General features: G+C 41.3%; 1 protein-coding gene across 1 annotated transcript in view; it reads right to left on the minus strand.

The window, feature by feature from the left end:
* LOC122550633 (semaphorin-4F) overlaps positions 1–13496 on the minus strand; it is a 243093-nt gene that overhangs the window by 129050 nt on the left and 100547 nt on the right. Inside the window, exon 3 of the mRNA XM_043691726.2 lies at positions 11922–11981. Coding sequence (XP_043547661.1) covers positions 11922–11981 — 60 coding nt within the window. The remainder of the gene's footprint in view (positions 1–11921; positions 11982–13496) is intronic.

The raw sequence follows: 13496 nt of genomic DNA on the forward strand, positions 1-13496 counted from the left end.
GTTTGTTATCTATACCAATGATTTGGATGAGAATGTTCAAGGCATGGTTAGTAAGTTTAGAGATGACACTGAAATAGGCAGTACCGTGGACAGTAAGGAAGGTTCTCAGAAATTGCAGCACGACCTTGATCAGCTAGGGAAGTGGGCCCAGAAATGGCAAATGGAGTTTAATATAGATAAGTGTGAGGTCTTGCACTTTGGAAAGTCAAATCAAGTTTCATGGCGAATGTAGGGCCTTGAGGAGTGTAGTGGAACAGAGGCACCTTGGGAGTTCAGGTGCACGGTTCTCTGAAAGTGGAGTCACAGGTAGACAGGGCAGTGAAGAATGCTTTTGGCACACTGGCCTTCATCAGTCAGGGCATTGATCATAGATGTTGCAGTTGTACACGAGGTTGGTGAGGCTGCACTTGGATTATTGTGTTCAGTTTTGTGGTCACCTTGCTATTGGAAGGACGTTATTAAACTGGAAAGGGTACAGAAGAAATTTACAAGGCTGTTACCAGGAGTCAATGGTCTGAGTTATAGGGAGAGGTTGGACAAGCTAGGACCTTTTTCTTTAGAGCATAGGAGACAGAGGAGGGATTTTATAGAAATGTATAAGGTCATGAGATGCATGGATGGGGTGAATGCACTCAGTCTTTTTTCCAGGGTTGGGGAATCGAGGACTAGAGGGCATCAGTTTAAGGTTAGAGGGGAAAGAAGAAAAGGAAACCTAAGGGGCAACTTTTTTTATGCAGAGGGTGGTAAGCATATGGAATGAGTAGTTGAGGGGAGTATATTAACAACATTTAAAAGGCATTTGGACAAATATGTGGATAGGAAAGGATTAGATGGATATGGGCCAAGTGCAGGAAAATGGCATTAGGGTGGGTGGGTGCTCAATTTGGTCGACAAGGGCCAGCTTCAGCCAAAGGGCCTGTCTCCATGCTGTAGGACTCTATGACTCTAATCATGTAAAAGTAAGTGGAGTCTATTTATTTCTAGTAAGTAGCCATTCTTATTAAATATCGCAACCTTCCATCAACCTGGGTCAAAAATAGATGTAAATTGTGGAATTTTACATACTTTTAAAGTCAAACTTTTATGATTACTATTAATAGTGGAGCTTGATTTCCAGTGAGATGTAACATTTTCAATGAAGATCTCTGGGAATTCCATCTTCTAATTGAAGAAGTTTATTTCATTTATACAATACTTAAAAAACACCAAATGAATAACCAACTTTATGTAGCATATTGTTTAACATACCTTGTTGACCCAATATTTATTTATCCTTACTAGAATCCATAACATCCTCCACCTGAAATGCTTACATGGCTCAGCTAGTTCCCATATTCACCACCTTGCACATGAAGAAAGGTTTGAAGGCACTGACAACATTCTGGCAACAGTATTGAAAGCTTGTGCTCTAGAATATGTCACTCCAGCCAAACAATGCTGGCATCTACACAACTATGTGGAAATTTGCAACAGTTTGACCCGTACATGAAAAACAGGGCAAATCCAACAAGGCCATCTCCCACCCCAGCAGTCTATTCCCAATCATTAGTAAAGTGATGGGAGGAGTCATTAACAGTGCTAGCAAACATCGAGCACTCAGCAATTACCTGCCCAGTGACACCCAGATTGGGTTCTACCAGGGCCACTCAGCTCCTGATCTCACTAAAGCTTTGGTTCAAATATGGAAAAAAGAGCTGAATTCCAGAGGTGAGGTGAGAGTGACAGTCCTTACCATCAAGGCTGCAATGGCTACAAGAGCAGGTCAGAGGCTAGGAACACCGCAGCAAGTAACTCACATCCTAACTCCCTAAAGCCTGTCCATGATCTACAAGGTACAAGCCAGGAATGTGATGGAATATTCCACATGCCTAGATGGGTGTAGCTCCAAGAACATAAAAAAAAACTTATCACCAGCCTACTTGATTGGCACCACATCCACAATCACTCCACCCTCCACCACTGATGCTCAGTAGCTGTAGTGTGTATCATCAAGATACACTGCAGAAATTCACCAAAGATCCTCAGACAATATCTTCCAAACACACAATAACTTCCATCCAGAAGGAAAAGGGTATCAAAAATATGGCATCACCACCATCTGCTAGTTCCCTCCAAGCCACTCTTCATCCTGACTTGTAAGTATATTGTTGTTCCTTCACTGTCACTTGGTCAAAATCCTGGAATTCCTTTTCTTCAGGTATTGTGAGGCAAACTACAGTACATGGACCACAGCGGTTCAAAAAGGTAGCAGCCAGTGACGCCCACGATCCACAAGTGAATAGAGAAAAAGCAAAACTGTGCTTTCAGATTTGTAGACAAGCACAGGTTGTAAATTTCATGTTTAATGGGTCATACACAATAAGCTTAATGGGCTATATGTCATTCATCTACTAGGGGAGGTGACGGCATCGTGGTATAATCACTGGCCTATTAATCCAAGGACCCAGGTAATGTTCAGGGGACCTGGGTTTGAATCCTGCCACGGCAGATGGTTGAATTTGAATTCAATCAAAATCTGGAATTAAAAATCTAATGATTATCATGAATCCATTGTTGGGAAAAGCCCACTGACCTCCTTACCTTGTCTGGACTACGTGTGACTCCAGACCCACAGCAATGTTCACTCCTAACTGGGCAGTTCAGGATGGGCAATATCAGTGGAATAAACTGCCAGAGGAAGTGGTAGATACAGATACAGATACAGTTACAACATTTAAAAGACATTCAGAGGGATATGGCCCAAATGCAGGCAAATGGCACTAGTTTAGTTTGGGAACCCTGGTCAACATGCTCTATGACTCTGTAAACCAGCTATGCTATTTGAAGCTTTAACAAACTGAGTAGACCCCATGTAACATTAGAGCAGAATAAGTTGAGTTAAGTTATATTTTACATTAGGATTAAATCTCAGCACAAAGGGCCTGTTCTGTGCTGTACCTTTCTATGTTCTATAATAATAGTAGTACAGATGGGTATGGAGCAGGGTTGGGGTGTTAATTGCATCTAGTAGAAGTCAGGTACCTGTTTATTCTGTTAGTTGTTCTTTAACTGAGCCCCTAAATGGGCAGCAAGAATAGCAATGCAAAAAGTACTCAGCAGACCTGACTGTAGGTGTAAAGACACAATAGCTTTAGTCTTTCACAATCAGTTCAGTTCTTAAGGTCATCAACTTGAAACATTAATGCAGCTTTTCTCTCACAGCTGCTGTATGACCTGCTGTCCACAGGGTAATTGTTTTCTGTTTTCACGAACACAGAAATAAGAGCAGAATAGACCACATGGTCCATTGAGCCTGTTCTGCCATTCAATACACTATGGCTGATTGTGGGCCTCAGGATTTGGTGATGCCAGTGTTGGACTGGGGTGTAAATATCACACAACACCAGGTTACAGTCCAACAGGTTTATCTGGAAGCATCAGCTTTCGGAGCGCTGCTCCTTCATCAGGTGGTTGTGGAGTATAAAACCTGTTGGACTATAACCTGGTGTTGTGTGATTTTTTTACTTTGTGGGCCTTAAGTTCACTTTCCTTCCCATTCTCCATATTCCTTGATTTCCTGAGGGACAAAAACAGTCTGACCGTCCCAATCTTGAATGTATTTAACAATGGAGACTCTACAACTTAATGGGAAAGGGAATTTGAGCGATTCACAATGCTTTGAGTTTTATAAATTCCTCCTTATCTCAAACTCCTTATCCTGAGCCCTTGCTCCACATTTTAGATTCCTTGGCCAATGAAAACAATTGACATGGCCACAACTCTTCAGAACCTTATATATTTCTACTTCTAAAGTCCAGTGAACATGGAGTCCATCTCCTCAGCCTCTCATCATAGGATACCATTTTCATTTCGGGGTCCAGTTTAGTGACTCCATAAAACCATAAGAAATAGGAATAGGAAGAGGTTATTCAGCCCCTCAATCCTGTTCCAATATTCAATGAATCATGGCTGATCTAATGTATCTCAGCCTTAAATATACACAAGGACTCTGCACCACCACCACCACCAACCCCACCCCCTCTTTTACTCCCCACCCCATCCCCGTCCACACATGCTGTAATAGTTCCAGACTCTCATACTCCAAATCCCTTGAAAAAAAGGGGCAATCAAGTATATCTTTTCTTAGATATGGCCAGAAGTCACACTACACTAGGTTATAGTCCAACAGATTTATTTGAAATCACAAGCCCTCAGAAACTGGTCCTTCAACAGATGAAGTTTTCTTAAATATGGAATGCAAAACTGCACATTGTATTCTAGATGTGGTCTCACAAAAACCCTGTACAATTGTAACAAGATTTCTTTTTCTTGTACTCTAATCCCCTTACAATAAAGGTCAAAAAGCCTTGCACTATCCGAATTGCTCATGGCAACTACATGCTAATTTTCTAAATAACTTGCACGAGCAGAACCAACTCCCTCTGAACATTAGCACTGAAAAGCTATACTCCAAAAGTAGAATATTTATCTTGCTTTAAATCTGTTAAAGGGATGACTTAGTAACAAAGTAAAGCTCCACTTTAACTTTTCCTTTTTACTCAAACAGAAAACATTTCAAATATGCATATTTATTCTCTCGTTTTGTAGTACGTATGTGGTAAATATGTGGCCTCTTCAGAGAATAATCAGACTATTAAAACAGACAGCAGGGTAATGTATCCCATTATTCTCGTTTCCTAACATCTACAAAGGAGTACTTGTTAAGAAGTGGCAGTATACTCCCTCACTAATCTCATCAAAAGAATTACCAGCAGAACATTATAGGGTAAATAGAACATTTAACACTGTATCGAGACTGACTGTGAAATCGAATTGATACACTGAGACTTCTGTCACCAGATTGTTCAACAATCATTCCATCTGCGCTTAGTTCCAATTGATAACATTATGCACTACCAGATTCTAGTTTGGCATGAGTTTTATTTCCTAAAACAGTAACTATGCATATGTACAAAACTGGAAAAAGTTTACAGTCTATTATGGGGCCTCAGAGGTCCAAAAAAATGTAGTATTAATCTTTTATTACTGGCAAAATGGAATACATATTCTCTCTTGAATTTGTTGGCGCTAGTGGGCAGGTCGCAGCGAAGAGGTGGGGATGCTGCAGAAAGACTTTGACAAGAGTGGGCAAAGAAGTGGCATGAAACGCAACATGGGAACATGTGAGGTCCTGCACTTTGGTAGGAAGAGGAGGCACAGACTAATTTCTAAATGGGGAGAAAATTCAGAAATGCGAAATGCAAAGAGACTTGGGAGTCCTAGTCCAGGAGTTGGTAGTTAGTAAGGCAAATACAACATCATTCATCTCGAGAGGACGAGAATATAAAAGCAGGGATGTACTTCGGAGGTTTTACAAAGTTCTGGTCAGACCACATTTAGAGTATTGTGAGCAATTTTGTACCACATACCTCAGGATATACGTACTGGCCCTGGAGCGGATCCAGAAAAGGTTCATGACAATGATCTCAGAAATGAAAAGCTTAACATATGAGGAATGCTTGAGGACTCTGGGATGATACTTAATGGTGTTTAGACGAATAGGGGGGTGAAGGGATCTGATAGAAGCTTACAGAACACTGAATGACCTGGACAGACAAGGTGTTGGGAAGATGTTTGGGAAGATGGACAGTGAGGGGTGACAAGAGTGAAGAGGGTAGATGTAATAGATGTTTGGGTGGTAGGTGTTTGCAATAGCATTGGATCATTAAATTTTATATTTGAGATAGTTATTGGCAGGAGAGACAAGGACCTGAAACACAGCCTTAGAGTAAAGGGAAGACCTTTTAGAACAGAGAGAAGGAGAAACGTCTTCAGCCAGAGAGTAGTGAATCTGTGGAATTTATTGCCACGGAAGGCTGTGGAGGCCAGGTCATGGAGTGTATTTAAAAGAGATAAGTTTTTGATTGCCAAGGAGATCAAAGGTTAGTGGGAAAAAGTGGGAAAATGGGACTGAGAAACCTATCAGCCATGATTGAATGGCAGAATGGGCCGAATGGCCTAATTTCTGCTCCTATGTCTTATGGTCTACAAGTCCTTGACAGTAGTCACAATGTAGGATGAAATATACAAGAAGGAAACAAAAATGGGTGCTCATGATAAAGGACCAGAACTAGGGGGAGGCAGTATCACAGTGATATACACACATGGGTCAGCAACGCAGAACACCAGGCCAATGTTCTGGGGACATGGGTTTGAAACTCACCACTGGAGATGGTGAAATTTGAATTCAGTAAAATTTGGAATAAAAAGCTGGCCAATTTATATTTTTAGTCATTTACTGGATCTGGCTGCCACTGCATAGGCGGCCATTTATTATTCATTCCCAGTTGCTCTCGAGGTGGTGGTGAAAAGCTGCCTTCTTGAACCACTGTGGTCAATATACTGTTAAGTAAGCCCACAGTGCCATTACAAATGAAAGCCAATGGTGTTACCATTCACTGAATCCCCCATCATCAACATCTTGGGGTTACCAGTGATCAGAAATTCAACTGTACTAGCCACATAAATATAGTAGCTACAATAGCAGGTCAGAGGCTAGGAATTCTGCAGCAGGTAACTCACCTCCTGACTCCCCAGAGCTTGTCCACCATTTTAAGGCACAAGTCAGAAGTGTAAAGGAATATTCCCACTTGTCTGAATAAGTGTAGCTCAAAAAACACTCAAGAAGCTGGATGCTACCAAGGCCAAAGCAGGCCACTTCATTGTCACCACATCCACAAACATTTATTCCCTCCACCACTCATGCTCAGTAGCCGGAATGTACATCTTAAAAATGCACTGCAAAAATCACTTCAAAAGGCTTCTTAAATAGCACTTTCCAAATCCATGAGCACTCCATCTAAAACTGCCATCAGGTACACCACCACCACCTTCAAAGTTCCCTCCAAGCCACTCACTGGCTTGACTTGGAAACAAATCACTGTGCCAGTATTGCCAGGTCAAATTCCTGGAACTCCTTCCCTAACAGCATTGTGGATCTAGCTACAGCACATGGATTGCAACCATTCACGAAAGCAGCTTCTTAAGGGAAACAAAGGTCTGGCAAAAACGCTAGTCCAGACAGTGACTCTCGCATCCTGTCAGCAAATTAAAAAAGGTAGGCAGTCTGATTGATATGAATTGAAGTGCAGTGTACCACAAAGATATGTGCTGGGCCCCCAGTGTTTTACAATTTATATCAATAACTTAGATGAGGGGACTGAAGGCACAGTAGCTGAATTTGCAGATGACACAAGGATAGGAAATTATGCTGTGAAGAAGGCATAAGGAGTTTCTAGACTGATATAGATAGGTAGAGTGAGTAGAGTTGAAAAATGTGGTGCTGGAAAAACACAGCAGGCCAGGCAGCATCCGAGGAGCAGAAGAATCGACGTTTCGGGCATAAGCCCTTTATGCCCGAAACGTCGATTTTCCTGCTCCTTGGATGCTGCCTAGCCTGCTGTGTTTTTCCAACACCACATTTTTCAACTCTGGTCTCCAGCATCGGCAGTCCTCACTTTCTCCCAGGTAGAGTGAGTAGACAAAAATCTGGCTGATCGAGTACAATCTCATAAAATGTGATGTTGTTCAGTTTGACAGGATAAATGAAAAGCAGTGTATTACTCTACCAGAAAATAATTGAAGACATCTTAAGTTCAGAGAGATTTTGGTGTCCTCGTACGTGAGTCACACAAAGGGAATATGCAGCTAATACATACAATCAAGCTGGTGAATAGGATGGTGTCATTTATTAGAATAAAGCAGGAATTGAATATAAAAGTAAGGATGTTATGCTTTAGTTATACAGGACATTGGTGAAACCACATTCGAATACTGTGTAGTTTCAACCTCTTTAAGGAAAGATATTAATGTGCTGGACGATGTGAAGAGGTGGGTTACTAGATTAATAACTGGAATAAATGAATTGCCTTATGAGATAGGTAGAACAGGCAGCATTGTTTTTACTGTAGATTAGAACAGTGATTGTTGACAAACTTCAATTGGGTAGATGTGGTAGATGTTTGAGTGGTAGATGTTTGGAACTCTCTTCCAGCAACAGCATTGGATCATTAAATTTTAAATTTGACTTTTTTTTTATGTTAAGCAAAAATATTAAGGTAAAGGGGCCAAAGACAGTCATATGGAGTTAGGCCACAGATTAGCCATGATCTCAATGAATGGTCTACTCCTGTTGCAATGTTCTTCCTATGTTCCTAAGTTCCTGAATAATCTCAACAAGATGGACGCGAAAAGGACATTCCCTCTTTGGCAAGTCCAGAACTAGGGGGTACTGTTGTAAAATTAGTGGCCACTCTTCCAGAACAGAAATAAGGAGAAGCTTTCTTTCACCTCTCAGGGACTTTAGAACTCTGACTTAGAAAGCAGTACAGCAGGGTCATTGACTATTTTAAAAGGTGGATTTATGTTAGGCAAGGGAATCAACGGATCTTGAGGGTAGATGTGAATATGCAATTCAAAACACAAACTGATCAGCAATGAATGTATTGACCAGTGAGCAGGCTAGAGGGACTGAATGGTCTACTGTTCCCATATAACTTCACACCCTAACCATCCAGCTACTGAACTAAATTGGCCCTACTAGCACATATAACCACATAACTCACAGTCAAGTTCAACTTGGGAGAATCTAGGATGCCTCTTGATATTTGTTCATACTTCATGTGGACATATAATTTCATACATCCAACAATAAAAGTTCCTCAATTATTAATGTAGTGTGGATTTATAGTACAACAGGAGCAGAGGAAAATATGACCTAACAACGTATCCCAGGAGTCCATCCATTCATTTTACTAGATGGAAAATTACAAGCTGTGTTCTCATAATGAACCCCTTGTTTTCCACTGGGAACACCAGATCAGCATCACTGGTGTTTTTTTGTTGTTTCTTTCTAAGACAGGAAATCGTATGCAGCTCAATCCTGACACTATCCAATATTCACACAAACAGACTTTTGCAGCAGAGTCACTAGAAAATGATCAACAGCAGGAAACCAGGACTGGATTGCTTTTTCTCTACACAACAACACAGACCAAACCGTCAATGCCTCCATTTCCAACCTGATCTATGTCAACTAATTTCACACATATTGGTTCTGCACCACAGGCCCATCTGATCCTTATGGGCTGTTCTATGTTTCTTTACAAACAGCCACACTGAAGTAACCTCAATAAAAAATAAACACACTCTGCATAATTTCTATGTGTCAGGGGATCAGTTAGCTCAGTTTGACGGGCGGCTAGTTTGCAATGCAGAGTAATACCAATAGCATGGATTCAAGTCTGCTACAGCTGAAGTCACCAAGATGGGCACTTCTTCTCAAACTCTCCCCTCACATTAGGCATGGTGACCCTCAGTTTAAGTCACCACCAGTCGCCTCTGTCTCTTGAGAGAGTAGGGGTGGCACGATGGCTCAGTGGTTAGTGCTGCTGAGCCAGGGACCCATGTTCAATTCCACCCTCTGGTTACTGTCTGTGTGGAGTTTGCACGTTCTCCCCGTGTATGCGAGGGTTTCCTCCCACAATCCAAAGATGTGCAGGTCAGGTGAACTGGCCAGGCTAAATTGTGCATAGTGTCCAGAGATTTGCAGGCTGGGTGGATTAGCCATGCTCCCTCAGCACAAGTTCAACAGATGAAGAGTTCCAAATAGTCCAACCGTGTCCTGGTGGTGGCAAGAGGATCTGTACACGTATCTCCCCCTCCCCAACTGAAGGTAGTAGCAGGACGTGCCAAATGCTGATGCAGGTTAGTAAAAAGACGTGTCTCACATATCTTATCCTGATGGTTCTGTTAAATATTAGGTCCTCTAGCCCACAAACCTCACACCCTATTACACCTCGCCCACTCCCTTCGCTTGAAGTATCACTGACCAGGCCAGCATTTATTACCCATCCCGAGTTGCCCAGAAGCCAGTTAAAAGTCAACCACATTGCTGTAGGTCTGCACTCACATGTATGCCAGACCAGGTAAGGACCGCAGTTTCTTTCCTTAAAGGACATTGGCCCTTCAGTGATCCAGATAGGTTTTTCTAACAATCAACAATGGATTCATTATCATTAGACTTTTAATTCCAGATTTTCATTGAATTCAAATTCCATCATCTGCCTGGCTGAGTTCGTACTGGGTCCCCAGAGCATTAATGGGGTAATCTGCATTAACAGTCCAGCAATAATGCTACTCTGCCATTGCCTTCCCTCTGACCACATTTATACTTATGCTAATCATGACCCACTACACATCCTAAATGTCCCTTCTGATCTTTCGTGCCGCCACTTGCATGCCCATTCCCATCCACGTTTAAGTAACATTACAGAAAACCAGTTAACCTGACAGTATTAATAACATATGAAAAGTTTAATCAAAATGTTTTTTTCCAATAAATAACTTTTATAGAGTCATTGTAGCAGCAATCAATGAGAGCACCCAAGTATCAATAACAGAAAACATAAACATTGATGCCACTTTATCTTGTCTAAATGACAAAAGATATCAAAGAAAAATAGCTTGAGCTATCAAACAATGTTTCATTTCTCTGCACTTATTCAAAAAAAAAATGGAAATCTGGGCTCTCAGCTAAGCCAGGTCACCCACGGCATGGGTGACCTGAAGCTAGCTGAATACCAACAGCAGCAAGATGAGGTCCATAAATGGCATCCGTGAGACCATAAGAAATAGAAACAGGAGTAGGCTGTTTGGCTCCTTAAAACTGTCCCAACATTCGATAGGATCATGTTTGATGTGACTTCCCACACATCTGCTTTTCTGCCTTTTCCCCCATGTCCACTACTGATCAAAAATACATCTATCTCAATCTTAAATACACAAAAGGATTCTGCTCTGACAGCTCTCTGTGGCAACGAGTTCAAAAGACCCACACCCTCAGAGAAGAACTTCCTCCTCAACACAGTCTTAAATTGGCTCCCCTTTATTCCGAGACTATGCCCTCTATCCCTGGACTATCCCATACATTCACTCGTCATTTACCCAGTCAAGACCCTGAAGAATCCTATATTCAGAGTCTGATGTTTCACTGTGGGAAAGCACAATTAGTTCATTGATTCAGAATTTCAGCTGATCTAGCTAATAAACATGTGCATGAATACTGGGTGAAATTAATGTCCCATCACCAAGTCATACTTCATTTGCAATCACACTATGCATTGGTTGTGGCCAGTCAGCTCGGAGTCAGTCCCTGAAGTGAGAGATTTTGAATCTCCTGTTTACATCTATCGCCCCCAGGGCTCCCTGACTGACCTGGTTAACAACACCAATCAAGGATCTCATAGTCAATGAGTTCTAATACTACACTCACCCATGAGCCTCTTCTCTTTCCATGCCAATATGCTACCTCGAACACCATGGCTTCTTATCTTATGACTTAACCTTTTATGAGTTACCTTGCTGAGAGCCTTCTGAAGTCTAAGTACAATGCATCTACTAATTTCCCTCTAGCCACTCTGGTTGAGACTTCCTTGAAAAACTCAAATTTGTCAGGTTTGATATCCCATCCCAGACTCAAGGTTCCCACATCTGCCACTGTCTTAGCTAATGTAATGCTCTCTCTGACTCTAAGCTTGCCTTGGGAAGGACATTAAGTTCACCCAGTATTCATGCACATGTTTATTAGCTAGATCAGCTTACATCCTGAATCAATGAACTAATTGTGCTTTTATAACAGCCTGCCAGTCATTTTGTTTTTCACCATTTTTTACATTTTTGTGCTTAATATCATAACTTCCCAAAATGTGATTTGAAACAAAAAGCTTGGACACCTCCCCTCTGCACGAGACTTTGCACATCAAATTCAACTTATTACAGTATATGGTCATTTATTGGATACAAGATAATCTGCCAAGGAGTGACTGGTATCACAGATTTTATTTCGGTTAAGAACAGAATAATTGAAAGTTCTGAGGACAGACCTTTGCCTTGCCTTTTCCGGTGCAGGCTTTATGCTCAGTTTCTGTAACATTCCACTTTATCTGAAAAACAAATGCATTTGCAACTTTCAATTACTATATATAGTCAACCTGGCATATCAAGCAACCCCATTTTCCCAACTCCAAAGCAGATAGTGCTGCATATACAATCTTTAAAAATTGACTCATTTTCACACATACTTGGCATAGAAGTCAATCTCTCTTTTCAACCTTGACATATTATACTTTTATTAGTATTCCAATTTAATTTTTCATCACACAAATGCATGATTGATTGACTATCAACTTATAACTGCGGCCAATGCTGCCTTTTGTTTGCATCACATGCTGATAACATTTCAAAATGGTGGCCATCCACACCCTCTCTGGCATTTTATTTTTGTACTCAGTGTCTAAGTTGACCCCAGATGTTCCATGGACTTTCAAGGCTTCAATGGTGAACGTATTCTCCAACATCTATAGTATTACAAATACCAGGTTATAGTCCAACAGGCTTAACTGGAAGCACACAAGCTTTCGGAGCACCACTCCTTCAATCAGGTGATTGTCCACATGATGAAAGAGCGTTGCTCCGAGAGCTAGTGCTTCCAATTAAACCTGTTGGACTATAACCTGGTGTTGTGTGATTTTTAACTTTGTACACCCCAGTCCAACACTGACGTCTCCAAATCATGACATTTTAACAAAAAATGCAAGAGCCAGAGTCTTTATTTTGTCTCCTTCCATGCAGTGATATCCTCTCCTAATGGCTTAACTTCTTTATTAAAGTCCAATTCCACAGGCATTAGTGATTAAGGTTTGGTATCTCACATTAAAAGTCAACATTTGAGTAAAGTAGATAATTGAACTACAAAATGCATATTTGCTGAGTTCATTCTTAAAATGTAACTTTTGCTGCAGGATAGGAAGCAAGGGCTTGAATTTTGCCTCTTGCTTTGCTGAGAGGCAAAAATTGATTAGGGGTAGTCAGCACAGTTTTGTACAAAATCATGTCTCACAAACTTGATTGAGTTTTCTGAGGAAGTTACCAAAAGGATTGATGAGGGCACAGGAGTCGACATTGCAGAATCTGCAAGAGGAAAATATCTTGGGTACAGTCCATATCACAGTAGAGGAGGTGTTGGATGTATTAACATGTATGAAGGTGGATAAATCTCCTGGTCCTGACCAGATATATCCAAGAACACAGCCAGAGGCTAGAGAAGAAATTGCAGGGGCCCTGCCTGATATTTTTGCATCATCGTTAAACATGGGTGAGGTTCCGGAAGACGAGTGGATAGCGAATGTTGTGGCATTACTCAAGGAGGGCTGCAAAGAAAAGCCTGGGAACTATACACAAGTTTAACATCTGTGGGAGGTAAGTTACTTGAGAAGATTCTAAAGGATAAGATAACATGCATTTGGAAAGACAGAGTTTGATTAGGAGTAGTCAGCATGACTTTGTGTGTGGGAGATCATGCCTCACAAATTTGTTCGAGTTTTTAGATGAAATGACTAGGAAGGTTGACGAGAGGAGGGTGGTAGACGTAGTCTGTATGGATTTCAGTAAGGCCTTCC

The sequence above is a fragment of the Chiloscyllium plagiosum genome, unplaced genomic scaffold, assembly GCF_037043375.1.
Source record: "Chiloscyllium plagiosum isolate Xiang-an unplaced genomic scaffold, Cpla_swu_hap1 HiC_scaffold_1, whole genome shotgun sequence".
NCBI classification, from domain to species: domain Eukaryota; kingdom Metazoa; phylum Chordata; class Chondrichthyes; order Orectolobiformes; family Hemiscylliidae; genus Chiloscyllium; species Chiloscyllium plagiosum.